At 36.8% G+C, this 16,763-nt stretch overlaps 2 protein-coding genes across 4 annotated transcripts in view; one reads left to right on the top strand and one right to left on the bottom strand.

The window, feature by feature from the left end:
* Positions 1 to 1,027: 1,027 nt before the first annotated feature.
* On the top strand, positions 1,028 to 10,409 carry slc25a55a (solute carrier family 25 member 55a). 3 transcript variants are annotated; one of them, XM_079839964.1, is made up of 10 exons: positions 1,028 to 1,134; positions 2,557 to 2,666; positions 3,257 to 3,382; positions 3,753 to 3,808; positions 5,947 to 6,037; positions 7,417 to 7,535; positions 8,524 to 8,716; positions 8,810 to 8,964; positions 9,057 to 9,132; positions 9,253 to 10,409. In XM_079839964.1, the coding sequence occupies exons 2-10, from the start codon at positions 2,650 to 2,652 to the stop codon at positions 9,410 to 9,412; spliced, it is 993 nt and encodes a 330-aa protein (XP_079696090.1). In that variant the 5' UTR covers positions 1,028 to 1,134; positions 2,557 to 2,649; the 3' UTR covers positions 9,413 to 10,409. The 3 variants fall into 3 exon arrangements, with proteins under 3 accessions (XP_079696090.1, XP_079696091.1, XP_079696089.1); XM_079839965.1 differs by lacking the exon at positions 1,028 to 1,134 and adding an exon at positions 2,369 to 2,441; XM_079839963.1 differs by lacking the exon at positions 1,028 to 1,134 and having other exon boundaries at positions 2,444 to 2,666.
* The window catches only part of tspan2a (tetraspanin 2a), a 40,445-nt gene continuing 33,925 nt past the window's right edge, over positions 10,244 to 16,763 (bottom strand). The window contains exons 7-8 of the mRNA XM_079839966.1: positions 14,976 to 15,068; positions 10,244 to 11,799 (exon numbers count right to left, since the gene is read on the bottom strand). Of these exons, the coding sequence (XP_079696092.1) occupies positions 11,734 to 11,799; positions 14,976 to 15,068 (159 nt within the window). The 3' untranslated portion in view covers positions 10,244 to 11,733. The remainder of the gene's footprint in view (positions 11,800 to 14,975; positions 15,069 to 16,763) is intronic.

Below are 16,763 nucleotides of genomic sequence, written 5' to 3'. Positions count from 1 at the left end.
TTGAAACATAAACCAAAGGTTGAGAAACCAAAGGCAGATTTTCTGTGTGGTCGTTGTTGCTGCAGTCAATAGCGCGTTCAAAACTGAGTGTATAAGATCCATTCCAGTCAGGTCTTTGATGTTGACCTAAATAACTTTAAGAGTCTCAACAAGTCACTCAGGTCTCAACAAGATCTGAAAAAAAAGATTCTGAGCAGCTTGACAGAAGAATGTTTGCTTTTTTGTATATCAGTATCTAAATTAGATCCGGCAATGCTTCTTGATCTGCTTAGGTTTATGATGCTTTTGGGAAATGCATCCCTGATAAATAACTGGAAGCTATGAGTCAATGAGCTATAAAGCTGACTGATAACCACCAGCTGCAAGCCTGATCATTTTAATATAATACCTGTAAGTTCATTGTCTGTTATTTTAAGCATATCGGACAACTGTTTGCTTAATTTAGAACTGGATTTAAGCCTCAACCAGAGAAACAAAGATTAACATGCACATCACTGATCTTTCTGGAGTTTCACTTAATCTCACTGAGGAGAAGTGGTTGGCAGTGTTACACATCTCTTAATCACAGGCTATTTACTACAAACACGAGAGCTTCTAGAAGCTTGTTTTCATGTTGGCCTTCACACAATGTTTTCCATTTCAACACAAGTATTCTAATGTTGATCAGGGCAATCAAGAGAACTTGATCTGTGAAAGTGTCTGTGAAAGGGTCATTTTAGTAGTTTCAGTGATAAAACAATAGAACACTTTTATACTCTGGAAAACAAAGGCTACAATGATTTGTTTATGTTTTGGTTAACTGTTATGATATGTTTACGTTTTTATGGTTATTCATGATAGATAGATAGATGAACTAAAACGCCCGTAACTTTCCATATGGCCGCTGTAATTTGACACCGTGTTCACATGCACCCCCTCGGCCTTGACTCATAGGAGGAGGTCCTTAGAACTGAATGTGGCTATGCAAATATACCGAGGCATGATTGGACAAGTAGGACATTTACACCCGGCCAAAATGGCCCGCCTCCTCTTTTAAAACTGAAAGGAATTTTCCATTCAAACATTCATTCAAATTTCTTCGTCGTGGAAGGTTCTGGTACTGAAACTCATTAAACTATTTGAACGATTTCTGAGGTGAGTGTTTATTTTGGAAAAAGCGTAAACCAGCTTTACGGTCTAGTAGTAAAGTAGAAGTGAAAATATAATGTAGTAGAAATAGAAATGTTATGCAGCGAGCGAGCTCTCGGCCCAAACGTTTAACGTTACCAGTAATATTTACGTAACGTTAAGTCTATTGACTCACTATCTTAATATCTTCAGGGGTGGAGGTGTGTTCTCTTAAGTGTTTTACTTATTTAAACCGGTTTTACTTTGCAACTAACCAGCAGTTTAACTTACACCGTTAGCTGAAGCCGGGTAACGTTAATACATTTCCGCTTTTCTCGAAATGTCCTTAACCGCCTTGCAGTTTTGAATTTCCGCTTTTTCATTCATTCATTGCATTAACGTTAGAAACTTAATTGTCTTGTTACCACTGTATTTGTCTTTATCTTGCAACAGCCACAAAAATACATTGAGTTAGAGAATATTAATTATTAAAATATTAAGAATAGAGAACCGCATTTGTTGTGAATCGCAGACGAAATAACACGCAGAGACTTCGGTTTGTTAGCAAGCCTGAAGCGATGTCCGTGTGTTAGAGGAATGTCACTGAAACATGCCAGGTCTTGAGTGGTAATCTTGTTAAATGCCTGTGAAGGTTCGGCTCTTTTGGGTCGACTCTTTTCGAACCAGTTCGCAAAACTAGTTTGAATGAGTGGTTCGCGAATCCTTCGTGTATCGAGTCAACAACATGTGCCCTTTAAAAACTTTATTAAACGTAATAAACTGCACGTATATGGCTTTATTTGAACGTTTTTAGAGCATTTATTCCGCGAGGTGTTGGGACAACGCGATGACGTCAGGACGTAAAAGATTTGCCCGCCTTTTGAAACAAACCGTTCGAAAGAACCGATTCGCGGAAATGAGTCGGACTTCCCATCACCGACTACCGCCATCTCTTCTTAATTATTTTTTTTGTATTGGTTTTAAAGAGATACAAATACAGGCAGGGGTACATAGAATAAACAGGCTACGACATAAGTACAATAATAAAATAAAACGGTGACAAACGTAAAAGTGAAATAAAAATATGAAAATGTTTACAAGTAGAAAGACATTTTACAGCTTTTTTATTTTTTACACATACCATTGTGTTTACTCAGCAGAGCATTGATCCAATTTCACGCCACAAAGACAAACCCCTGCCCTGACTGAACACATGCGCACAGGCGTACTAATATATGCGCGCGCAGTGCACTTGCACATTAGCCGGAAGTGAGTCAGTGAGTCATTTGACCTTTATGGTCAGTGTTTTGATTCGTGGATTAAAGCGTCATGAGGTGCGTAGCAAGAGATTGATGATCGTGAGGTGCAAGTTATCTGTCCGGTTATAGAGTACGCGTAGACGGGCTTATATCAGTCAGTTAACGGTCATCTCTGTGTCTTTACTTCCAGGTGTCAGCGCTCGTGGTCTGTTACTTCCTTCACTGATCACTACAAGAAGCTCTCATCAAACTCTCAATCTTCACACGTCGCTGAAATTTCATAATGTCTCAACAGATCAGGTACTATTACTTTTTTTTTTAATGATAATTATTTTGTTGAATGTCTATTTGATGCAAGTAAATTGACAGACGCCACCTTGAATTTACTTATTTAGTAATTTTAATTCAAAATAATGGTTTTCTATTTGACTATGCTTTGATATATAATTTATTTATGTGATGCAAAGCTGAATTTTCATCATTACTCCAGTCTTCCGTCATTCTAATATGCTGATTTATTATCAATGTTGGAAACCTTTGTGCTTCTTAATATGCTAAAACCTGTTATACTTTTTTTCTTTTCTTGTAAGGATATGATTCTTTGAATAAAAAGTTAAAGAATAGTATTTATTTCAAATGGAAATCTTTTGTATCAATATATACTACCATTTAAAAAAATTGGGGTCAGTAATTCTATTTTTGTGTGAAAGAAATTGATAATAGTTTCAGCAAGGATAAAGACAAAAGCCCCCTTGAATGGTCTTATTTTATAGTATACTATATTATATTTTAGGAATTTAGCATTTTAGTTGTATATTTTATATTTGTGTGTGATGTTTATTTTTTTTTAACTTGGACATGCTTTCATTCTTTTTCTGTTGTTTATCTAGCCTTCCCGCCAAGCTGATTAATGGTGGCATTGCTGGCATTGTTGGGGTCACTTGCGTGTTTCCCATCGATTTGGCTAAGACCAGACTTCAGAACCAGAGGCCAGGCCAGCAAGTCTACAAGAGCATGTAAGGGCCCGCACACATTCTGTATCTTTACATTTCTATTTCAATTCACAAACACAATATAAGTGGTATTCTAAGACACCCCTGAATGTCATGGTTGTGCGTCAGCCCTCACTTTGATTTGGTAAGCTGCCTTGCATGGGTAGCTAATCCTAGTGGAATGTGTGATGCATGGTCTGGCGTTAGTTCCCGCCTGACATGATGGTCCAGCCGCTATGGTCACTGCAAAGCCTTTTAAGGATTAAGGCCAGACCATGTCCCATGCATGATGTAAACGCACACATAGTGTACCGAAAGCACATGGCTTTTGTTGTTAATAAAGGTTAATTTGTGGAAACTGGTCCATTTTAACACCTCTTTATTTGTCTTTCAGGATTGACTGCCTTATCAAAACGGTACGATCTGAGGGATACTTTGGCATGTATAGAGGTAAGATTCACTCATTTATTTATTCACAAGTGCCTTATAATATTTAGCATGCTTTTTTAGATCATTATAGTTTCTTATATGGCATGATGGGTACACCTGACTAGACTTGAGGAATCCAGTCCATATGACTTTAGAGAATTAACTAGAATAGGTAGACTTTTTTTGTGCTGTTTGTAGCACTTATAGCAATATTTAAACATTTCCCCAACGTCTAAAGTATTGACTTTTAGGTCAACCCTTTGAGTGTTGTTTTTTTTTTTTTAACTATGTTCAGAGTATACTTGGGTGGGTAAAATGGACGCACCATCTACCTAGAGCATTACATATCTTTTATTTTAACCCCCTGATGCATGGTGTCCACTATAGTGGCATTTTAACCTTTCAGGGTCTGATGTTATGTCCAAAACACAATGGTGTGATTTTTATATTGACCCTTAGCCATAATTCTACATGACTGTCCTTATTCATGACCACATATACTAAACACAGCTCTCAGAAGTGGTCAAGTACATCTGCAATGTTTACCTGTTTTAATTTTAAAATGCAGATTTTATTTTACATTCAAGAAAATTGTATATTTATGATTCAATTCTGTTTAAAAATGCTGTGTTTTTAATATTGACTGCATCAGAGGGTTCATTTTTAAATGAAGCAAATCAAACATGTTTTAATTTATGCTTGGTAGATTGGTTGTTTGGCTTCAGTTATTCAATTGAGCAATATAAGAATCCTATATAAGAAGAGTGTTATCTGTAGAGTTTGGAGGAGATTGGAGTCGGTGTTTTGTGCCGCGTCTCCATGTCTGTGAGGAATGCTGTTGTTTGCATCTGTGTTTTTCATGTTACAGACATGGGTCCCCGCTGGGATAGTGAAGGCTAGCCGATAAGGCGCAGCCACGCTGGAGGCAAATCATTTATCATGGTTCTTACCCACTCTGCTCTATTACAATTAGGCACCAATTTTTTTTATTATTTTATTTATTTATAGATAATTGTTGAATCATTTTGATGTTTACTTCTCCCCCCCCCCCCACCCACTTTCTTCACTGTCCTTGCTCTCGTCTCATTCAGTACTAACCCATCTTGCCATGTTCTGTTAACATCTAGAATGTTTTGTTTGATATCATCATCACTTGCGCTCATCATCTGCTCTCTTTTTAAGATCAGCCTGGTCATACGAACAACTGTTTCTTTTAAACGCAGTGGTATCTTAAAATAATATAGTCCTAGTTTAGGGGTGGGCAGTATGAACAAATTCTCACATTACTGTAAATGTGTATATATCTCTTATTTTTGCCTGAATTCAAGTAATTTTTTTTATATATTAAATGATCAAATACAGGCATGATTATGTAGTGAATTAAATACTTTACAATTGAATGTTACTTAATCTTTTCTTTTATATGAATTGTTTAATATTTAAACTTGATAGAAAACAAAGTTCACACATTCACAAGTCTGGCATCAGTGTAAAACTGATTCTTTACTTTATTTAATGCTTCAAAACAAAAGACTCAAAACAGCTGTACATTATGAATGTAATTGTTTGCGCAATATTTGAAGCTGTTGTAAAATAGCCGTGACGGCGCATCATTTGATTTTTACTTTATTAATGCTACAGTTTGCACATTTAACTTGAAAAAACCCCCACACATTTAAAAACCACACATCAACAAGGTTCATTCATTGTTTGTTTGCAGATGTAACGCTGCATACACAGCATGGCAAAATCTCACATTTCTACGGTTGCACGATATATACACACCGTCATACTGCACAACCCTAATGTCAGTCTCTTTCTGAAATGTGCCTGCCTTCTTGTCTCACTATATTGAATCTTCTATTCTATATTTCTATCCTCCCTGTTTGTTTATATAGTTATTATTAATTTTTTTTTTTTTCATTTTGTTCACATTATGTAAAATCCCCCTCCATCATCTCACAGTTTTCTCATAAGCTTTGTTTATATTCTTAGTCTGTTAGTGGCATTTAAAAAAAAAATCTTATCTGCTTTAATAATACTTGATAAGGTCATGTTGTAAACTTATATCTGATTTGATGGTGGTGGGGAATGTGTTTGCTCATCTGTGATCAGGTGTGGTGTGGCTTTCCTCAACCCTCTGTTTGTCTGTCTTTTAGGTGCTGCAGTTAATCTTACACTGGTCACTCCTGAGAAGGCCATCAAACTGGCAGCCAATGATTTCTTCCGGCACCACCTCTCTAAAGATGGGTATGTTTGCTACAGCTGCACTTGGTGCTTATTCAACATAGTATTTATTAGGTAAAAAGTAGGGGTGTAACGATTCGTTTTAACAACGATTCGATTCGTATCACGATTTGAGGTTGTCGATACGATTCAAGGACGATTTTGGTTCATTTAGAACGATACGATCCGAAACGATTCAGTGACCTGAAATCGATTCAGTAACTTTTTAGCCAAAAATTGTGTGACTGAAATAAATATCTGGATACTGGTCAGTGCAGGTGAAGTTTCCTAGATTCCAGTTGTTTCTTGTAAGGGAATCAGGTATCAATTAATTATGGATATAAACAAACAAGTAAACAACAATTAATGGCAAATGCATTCAAATTTTATTTGAATAAAGTGCAACCAACAGTTTAGGTTGAATTAACAGGAAGTTAACCTTTTCTGCTCTCATTTTCAATATTCAATACATATTCAATAAAAGCACAGTAAGTGCAACCAACATTTCAACAGTAGGTTAACCTGCTACTTCTGCTTTTGTTATCCAACATAATAATATTACAATATTAATATCAAAAATAAAGTGCAACTAACTTCTCTTCAGGTTTAATTAATAGTAGGTGTACCTGTTACTTTTGCTGTTGTTTTTCAACATTAAAATAATACAAATACAATATTAATATCAAAAATAAAGTGCAACCAACATTTCTTCAGTTTGAATAAACTGGCTGAACCTGCTACTACTCTCAGTTTAATAAACAAACAATATTTAACAAAAGATAAAATGTAACCAACTACTCTTCAATGACTACATATTTCTTTTTCAAAAATATCAACATGATCTGACCGCAGAACTCTTCTCTGTGTGTTCACTATATCACCAGCAGTACTAAAACTCGCGCTGCTGGCACACTGGTCCCAGGAATGCACAGGTAACATTTAGCAAGGGTTGAAAGTACAGGTAACACGTTACTAACTTAGCTCTTTCTCCTGGTGACTTGATAATTTCTCGCTCGTTGGCTTCTCCTCTGCCATCCGCCATGCTGTTTTGTTTTCTTAGCGCTGCTGCTGGTGCGTGCGTGGCGATGATGTCACAGATAGGCAGACTGAATCGAGTAACGTTTAACGCCTTTATCATTAAAAGTGCTAAGAAAAAACATCCATTTAAAGTCTGACGTGCTTAAATCCAATGCGTTATTTCCTATGATCGATACAATCGATTGATTACCTTTTAAAACGATGTTAGATCGATATATGTCGTCCGGAAGGCCAACTTGCCGAGCACAGATCGATGTAGTTAGATCGTAGGAAAATAAATCGATACATCGATGTAGTAGATGAATCGTTACACCCCTAGTAAAAAGGATAACATCTGTGTTCTATAATTTCCTTGTTTGTTACAGGAGAGGGCTGTCTGTATATAAAGAGATGTTGGCTGGATGTGCTGCTGGCATGTGCCAGGTTATCGTCACTACTCCAATGGAGATGCTGAAAATTCAAATGCAGGATGCTGGGAGACTAGGTAAGATTTTTTTTTTTTGGTGCTTATTGAAGCAGTGAAATCTAGTAGGGCTACTTGATTATGGCAAAAATCATCATCACGATTATTTTGGTAAATATTGAAATCACAAATATTTAACACGGCTATTGGCGTGCGACATAATCAAAGTCTTATTTCATGAGGAGTCATTTAAAATATCAGTGAAATTTCACAATTATCAGTACTTCCGCTAAAACTAGGATAACTAATGTAAGAAAAAGGTCCTCAAAATAATTACACAAGACCAGTAAACAATAAGAACAAAGAAACTAATTGCAAACAAAATGGAGAACAGAACAAATGCGTTTTAAAGGGTTAGTTCACCCAAAAATGAGGGTGAGTATTTAATGACAGAACTTTCATTTTTGGGTGAACTAGCCCTTTAAGTTTTTCCGGAGGAAGTGCCAAAAGTGGTATTCAAAAAAGTAATAGCCTACAACAAAACATTTTGAATAATCAAATTTAAAATAATACTGTATACAACACTACATAGTCTTACTGTACATGAAATATAGATTTGCTTATCCGTGCTTGGCTCCGAGTTGGAGCGCACACACAGAAAGCCGCCTGGGGAACTGAGTTATTAAAAGAGCATTAAGCTGCAAAAGAGACAGTTTAATATCAAACATGTCCCGCAGTTTAGCAACAGTACACTGCATTTTACAACACTCACTTATTTGGCTGTTAAGTTGGACTTTTAGGGAGGAACGAAAACAGTTTTCCCCCCGATTATCTTATCATAATCGCTGGAATATGAAATTGAAAATCAATTGATTAATTGCGCAACCCTAAATTCTAGCATGTGCAGTACTTGCTTATTAGTTGCATCAATTTCTTGTCCATATATTTTGCTGTGATAATGCTGAAGTTTTTGCAATAATGACCAACATTATCCCTTTATATACTCCATATGCAAATACTTTAGCATTGTATTACTCACTCAGAACCATTTTTCCGATCATCTTCACAGCTGCACAGCAGAGAAAACCAGGCATTATCCCTCCCAATAGACTGGCGACCCCAAACACGGTGCTGAGTCGCTCCTACAACGTGGTACCCAACGCCTCACCCAGGGCCACATCCGCCACCCAGATCGCAAGAGAGTTACTGCACACGCAAGGCATTCAGGGGCTCTACAAAGGCCTTGGAGCAACTCTCCTGAGGTAATACATTGTAAAATCTTTACTGTGACGGTGCTAAATGCAAACATTCACAATGAGACCATTAATGCAACTTTTTTTTCTTCTCTTATTTAGAGACGTACCTTTCTCGATCGTTTACTTCCCTCTCTTTGCAAATTTGAATAAGTTGGGTAAGCCCTCGCCTGAAGATGCCGCACCATTTTATTGGTCATTCATCTCTGGATGTGGTGCTGGCTCCATAGCTGCTGTTGCTGTTAACCCATGTGATGGTAAGGTGTTTTGTCCTCTCAAGACCCATCTTGTTAGTGCACATGTAAAAGGAAATGCACATGCTCATCTTTGCCTTGTTTTGTTGTAATAGTGGTTAAGACCAGGCTGCAGTCTCTGAACAAAGGAGCCAATGAGGAAACCTACAGTGGCATAATTGACTGTTTCAGGTGATGCATCAGTCCTATAACTTGTTTTAAACGTTACAATTTAACTGCTTTGTAATTCTGGAATGTGAGTGTATCATCTACTGTGTGTGTGACCTTTGATTTGTTTCTTTGTTCCTACAGCAAGATCCTGAAGCGAGAAGGGCCATCTGCTTTCCTGAAGGGTGCGGCCTGCAGGGCTCTAGTCATCGCACCGCTCTTCGGCATTGTCCAGGTCATGTACTTCGTCGGCGTCGGAGAGTTTATCATGAGCCAGTCCCCACTAAAGCTAATCTCTGACTGAACAGACCCCAGTACCTCTGAGTCGACCAAGACTGTGGCAGCTACACAACCAACTGTACATTTACAAGAACAGATAAACATTAATCCAGATGGTAAAGTTGTCGAGAGAACGATAACTTCTACTCTGGTTACGTTCCTGTGAGTTTATCCAGCCTTACCGCACTTCCTCTATGGTTTACAGGCTTATTTGATGGGCTGTAGCCAGCATTTTGCACTTGTTGGTAAGGATCTGTCTGGAGGAGAGCGCTTAACATGCTTACATTTTCTTGAAGCATATGCGAGTTTCCCCTCAATGAGGGAGACTGGTGTCGCTGTAATGACACTAAAGATTTCTTGACTTTTCTTTCCTCCTCATTTATCCACTTTGTACAATTCTTTTTGTATTAATACTTGGTTTGTCTCAACTCAATTCATTTCTGTTCCTGTCACTGTTTTCAGTGTCTAACAATTAGGTTATGTAATGCTTTTGAAGCCTTCAGACCAGTAACCCTAAATTGTTAATAGTTTTAGGGAATGCTTTTTATTCCATCGGATGCACATGTCCTCCGTCTTGCTCAATTTTGGTTTTTGAATCGATTTTTGGGGAAAGTATGTGAGGTGCAGTCTAAAATTCAGCATTATCTTGATGATTACCTAAAACAGACCAACATTTGATGCATATCGTATTTATGCAATTGTTTTGCAATTTTGTAGACATGCATTTGTTTCCTTCCTTTACATGGACCATCACCTGTTACAACTGTAGCTTCCTGAGATTTCTGATCCCAAAGTGTAGGTCATTATTTTCAGGTTGTGTGTTTGCCCTAAATGAACACAATGGACAAACTGCTCAACGTTTGAGGGACCCAGTCTTGAACACAAGGCTGTATATTTAAGTGCTATGGCATACAGTATTAACACCTACAGACAATGACACTTCAATGCAACACATTCATTTCTGTTCAATGGAAATGGTTTTATTCAACATTGCAAAAATAAAAAAGCAAATGTTTACTTGTGAGCTGTGTTTTAATGTTGTTCAGGGTTTTGTGCCCTGTGACCATATTTTCTCATTTCAAAGCCATTTACATGCAACACAATGCTATAAAAGAGTAAAAAAAAAAACTACTACAAACTACATTTACAATGGGGCTTTGTCAGTTATAAAGGCACATCGATCAATAAAACTAGTGGGTCATATTCTTGAACAGAAGACACAAAGAAGCAATGGTTGAAGAGTTTAGATATGATTTTGATTTGGCTGCTTTTGTGCAATTTTTACAGTAATTGTAAATGACATTTGTTGATCTCCCTAAAAGCTGGTGTTTGAACATTACAGATTCAAAATCAGCCACGTGAAGAAGGTAAGATGTGCATTAACCACTTAAACAAGTGACACTTCTTAAAGTCAACATGAATCAAAACCATTATGAAGAGCGGAACATGGAGTCAGAAGGCTTCCTCTCAGCAGTAACACCATTTTTACTGATATACATATTTGCTATTATTGCTGTAATGTTTACTACATTACAATTAATCAACATTAATATTGGCAAGATTTGAAAAAAGGTAGGCGCCTAATTAGGTATTTACTGGTTAACATTTAACCAATGGCCTACAAAACGGTAGCAAACTCAAAAGGCTCTAGAAAAAGAGCAATCATTACATTCTTTGGAATATCATGCGCTCGTGAATGTTTGAAACAAAATTTGATTTAGTAATGTTCCTGGTTCTGAGTTCACGCTTGACTTTAAGGTCTTTACTCACACTGATCCACTCCTTGGCTTCATTCAGTATCTATATGGAGGTGGCAAAATTACAATAACCAAATATTCATAACCAGCAAAACACATGACCCATTATCTATTAGCACAGAAAACCTGGTCTACTTCACACAATAAATAACATTAAAAATAACACGGAAATAAGTTGATCAGTAAGAGGCATCAGAGAGCTTATTTACATCAGTAAGTAAATGCCCAATTCACTGTGAGAGTCTGGACCGAAGTGCAAGTTTGAAAAAGAGAGAGATGTACACTTATGCACCCCTTGTGATGATTCAGTAATAAATAACTGTAGACAAAATTAAGGTTAAAAGTAAAGGTTAATGGGGTTACAGTAGCAGTCCATGCAGTGGAGGTCATCTTCAAACAAAAGCAAGGAACAGAAAAGACAGAAACGATCAGAGACACAATGCTGTTCACAAAACAGTACCACAAGACCCACGCTGCCTCATGGGAGTTCCTCCACCCTGCTCCCAAGCCTGAATGTGATGGTCCGATGAGGTCAAAGAAGGTGGGCTTCGAAACAGTCCAGCTGGACGAGAGGGGAACTGAGCGGTGCCTAAATAACTTCTCTGCTGTTTCGAATGGCACAGCAAAGAACCATGCTGAAGATCATGCCAATGATCTGTTAAAACAGTGTTATACATGATAAATACAGGCGACATTTGGGCCCGGTTTCACAGACAGGGCTTAGATGAAGTCAGGATTAGGCCTTAGTTCAATCAGGACATTTAAGTAGCTTTTATAAATGTGCCTTAGAAAAAAACATTGCCATTGTTTCGTCTCAAGATACACAGCAGTAGTGACATATTTTAAGATATTTCTGTGCAAGTTGCTTTCAGTTAAAACAGCTCAAACATGCATTTTAGTCTGGGACTATAGGCTTAAGCCTGGTCTGTGACACCGGAGGTTGAACACTTAAGCCACACTTAAATGTAAGAAGGTCAATGCCTTACATAATGTCAAAACAAGTGTCGTTTTCTATACTATAAAGCACATCTTAAATGCATCAAACGCAAAATTAAGCGATAGCTCTATATATAAAGTTGCATATATAAGTGTCCAACTTTATCTGCACACATACAGTATACTTGTGTAGGGTGATATACACTATATAACAGGGGTGTGACGAGACACTATCTCACGAGACGAGACACGAGATTGTGTTCACGAGAATGAGACAAGACTTGCACAGTATTTTTAAGAGATCCTCAATGATGAAATACATGACTAGAAAAATAGTCTGCAGGTGCATTTGATGTTTTAATGTTTTAACTCATCCTGTATTGAATGTCATTTTAGTTCTACTTTCTGAGTATAATTTTGCCGTCATATGCAATAAAAGACAACAATACTGTGAAAAGGTTTGCACAAACTCTTTTCCATTTTTGATTGTCTCTTCAGACCTTAGAACTGCACAAGATTTATGAGCTTCTACAACTTTTGACCTCCTAACTGAACTCCTTCCCACAAATTGATCACAGGTCAAGTGCAAACTATATTCAAACTGCAAATAGAGACCAATTTTTTCTTCAAGCATGAAACAGAGCTAAGAGATGGTTACAACTACACAGATAGCTTTCATATTGAGAGAGATGCGCATGCCTCAGGGAGCCGCTTTCAAACAGCTTGTAAAGTAACAAATTACAAATACTCTTGTTGCTGTAATTGAGTAGTTTTTCTCAGGAATTGTACTTTATTAAGTAGTTTAAAAACAGTGTACTTTTACTTTTACTTGAGTACATTTTAAGTGCTGTATCGGTACTTTTACTGCGCTATTTTCCCTAAACCTGCAGTCGCTACATTATGTTTATTTTTGTCCTGTCAACGTGATTGGCCAAGGCGAATAATAAGTCATGTCTCCCATGACGGGAGTCACACAACCATAGTGTTAGGGAGCCGTGACCAGCCTAGAGTGAGAGGCACGTGCGCTTTATGAAAGGGGGTTGTTGCTGGTTACTGTATGATGAATTAAATCGTGAAATTGCTCCGTGAGCCAACATACATCCTCATCTCAGCGTAGTTTATCAACTGAGCGAGGAGAGAACGCATCCAAAGTTAAGTGTTTCTTAAAGGGGCGGTACACTTCATTACAAATCATATATAAAACTCCAAAAATATACATACCACTACCAGCATAATTAAATCAAAAGACAATCCAATGAAAATCTAAAAATATATTCAAAATAAGAGAATCAGAGTTTTTAATAATAAAGAAAAGATTTTGAGTGAAAATTATAATGTAGATTTTACACTCATTACAAGTGCATATTTTAATGTAATGTGTTCTCATGGCGATTTAAAATTGTAGTCCATGTATATAGCAAATAACTTTCATAAAACATCAGATTCATATTTAAATCAGGTTTATGTTTTTAAATACAAGCAAAAATAATCAGTGGTGAAAATTGTGAGTTACTCGACTCTGATTTCTGAAGTGTATTCTTTTAACAGAGAAAACATCCATTGAAATTAAAGCAGTACAATGAATGTGTCTTGAAAAGAAATAACTGCTTTTTTAACATAAAATTGTTAATGTACAACGCTTTGCAACCTTTTTTAATGAACCGCAAGAAAACCTCTACAGACAGGTTGTCATAAATGTTACCAGATTATTGGTTGCCTTCTCAAATATTACATGGCTGTATTTTTAGTGCTAGAAGTCAAAAATAAAACTCAGAGAAATATTGAAATACTGTTGATGATCTCATGTTTTTTTGTTCTTACTGAGAATCATAAAAGAGTAAGCTACATTTTGAATTTGCAGGGTATAAGGTGGAATAACATTCATAGCATAATACCACTACTCACTACTCTTGAGTACTTTTAAACGGGCTACTTCTTACTCCTACTTTGAGTAGTATTAAGGACAGGTACTTTTACTCTACTTGCACTACATTTTTTGACAAGTAACAGTACTTTTACTTGAGTATGCTTTTTCAGTACTCTTTCCACCACTGGCAGTAACACATTGAAATCGCGCTCGGGTTTACTTTACTTTTTTGGTGCTGAACGCGCATTTTAAAATAGACATTTGTCTGATGCTTCTGTTGCGTAACGAATCCTCCGCCACGGTCCTGTCGGTCTTCTCGTGATCAGTGCTGCGAACTATGTCCGGCTCGAACAGCTCGTGTTGGATGAGCTGATGGAATTGAAGCGACCGTTATCCACCTGAATTAAATTGTTTTTATTTTTCTGTAAAAAGCAAAACTACAGTGGAGGCGTAATGTAAACGTAGCGGTGACATATTCTATCCTAACTTCACCCTCACACTCCGTCATGATAATATGACGTGATACAGCTTTTCACCTCGACGAGAAATCTCCTCACATTAATCTCGCGGCACGAGATCTCGTCACACCCCTACTATATAGCATATCTTCAATAGCTCGATGGCTTGTATCTATATTATTTCCTAGCTCTAAGTGCTAAATGCAACTATAAGGCCCATTTTCACAAACAGAGCCTCTGCTTTTAGTGTATTCTTTTTTTATCAACACTTAAATGTTGGCACGTTTCATAAAAGCAATATTTCGAGCAAAAAGTTGAGAAAATCAAGCTTTTATCAAAGATTCAGAACGACGATCAAAACACAGATGGAGTAGATCGAGAACACGAAAACACGGACCGGCAGAAATTTCCGTCAATGGCGGGGAAAGAGTTAACATATTATAAATATTCACATCATGTTTATTTGTAATGACAAGTTGAAACATTGTGAAAAGTGCAAGACAAATAAATTTGACTTGACTTTAAGCATAACATTTCACAAAAAGAAGTCTGTTAGTGTCATATTCTTACCATTACTCCAGCAATGCCAATCCCAACGTATCCAATTATGAAGAGTTTTTCATTGAAGAATTCTTCGATAGCTTTGACACAATCCTTGAAAACCTTTAAAAGGAAAATTAGATGAGTGTGGAAAACTAATGTAGTGCATAAAACAATAAATACACAAGTTTGAGCTCTTATAAAACGAATAGCTCAAGCTCTGAAATCTGATTGGACGAGCCACCAAAGCTGTTGTAAAATAGCAGAGATATGCAAACCCTTTAACTGACAATTAATGATTAATTATTTATTGCTTATGAGTGTTTTATATCACATCTTTGTAGCATGAAAACACCCCTAAACTATGCTGCAAAAGACCTAAACTTGCTAGAGAGCGTGGAGTTGAGAAAAATTACTTTAAAGATTTTTTTCCCCAGCCAAATGAATTATAGGACACTGGAAATCTGGCAATTAGATGTTTCAGTGCAAATTATCTACATAAAAAAAAACTTGAGCTCAAACTTGACTTTTGACCCCTCTTTTGAAGTTACTATACTCTGCCTTTGTATTGTCTGCAAAAAGTGATGAAGGCAGAAACTTACACATTATCAAATTTGGTTGCTGATCACCATTTACAAAATCATTATAGTAACACCTGTATAAAATCTAGTGATCGTGGCATTTCTTTTGGATGATTTACAATTGCCTTGATGTCTGCGTTTCAAAGCCATCTCAACCATCCTTAAACGCTATTAGTAAAAACAACCACTCAACTATTTGCTTTACCTACACTTTTATTCAGGTATTGTGTGTGTCAGAAGTGCTTCCGTGACAGATGTATGACACAGGCTCTACTGTAATTTAAACGTAGCAAACTTAATGGGCAGAAAACCGTAACTCCAGGCAGACACAGTAACTTCTAAACAACGGGTAAACAATAGCAGAGTATCCCAACTCAATTTGAGCGTTCTAAAACAAAGGCCAAGAACAGCATGCAGTGAAAGAAAGAGTATACAGTGTTCTGTCTTGGTTTCTCCTGGGCTTTTGGAAGTTACTGTTAAGACAACCCATTATTTTCTTGATAAAACAACGGAACTGACTCAAGATACTTTTCCACATGATAAATGAGGTCTTGAATGTCCCAAAAAATATCAATAACTAATTTTCGACCAACAATGAAGTTACTGAGCACTGACTACTTCATGGTTGTGTTTAAATCAAATAGAAACAGAACATACTGAGTGATCTGACTGCAATCTGAATACCACATTGTTTGTAGGTTCATTTTTGCATGCAGTCAGTAAAAATGATACATCCCAACGTTATGTTGATTATTTAATGTCTACTCTAATGTTTAAAAAACACCAGCATCCCAATGCGACAGTGTTTATTGCATTTCGTCAGCGCTATGAGTAGCAAATCATTCATGATGTAGGATAAAAGAGCCACAGTGGCTTCACCGATTGCAGCAACTTGCTTTTTTTGCAGATATTTTGCACCATTTTCTCAGGAAGTGATGATTTTGTTCTCTTAAACACGTGGCATGGAAACTGATTTATTTGCACATTTTTTATGCAATATTCCAATTTTGTGTACAACTGAAATGTACAACTTTGGATGGAAACATAGCTATTGATAACAATAAGAAGAGTTTCTTGAGCAGCAAATCAGCATATTAGAATAATTTCTGAAGGATCATGCGACACTGAAGACTGGAATATTCAGCTTTGCCAACACAGGAAAAAAATTACATTTTAAAATATATTTAAATAGAAAACAATAAATTTTTCACATTGCAATACTATTTCACAAAATAAC

Source organism: Gobio gobio, assembly GCF_949357685.1.
Source record: "Gobio gobio genome assembly, chromosome: 17".
NCBI lineage: Eukaryota > Metazoa > Chordata > Actinopteri > Cypriniformes > Gobionidae > Gobio > Gobio gobio.
This window is presented reverse-complemented; position numbering and strand designations above follow the sequence as displayed.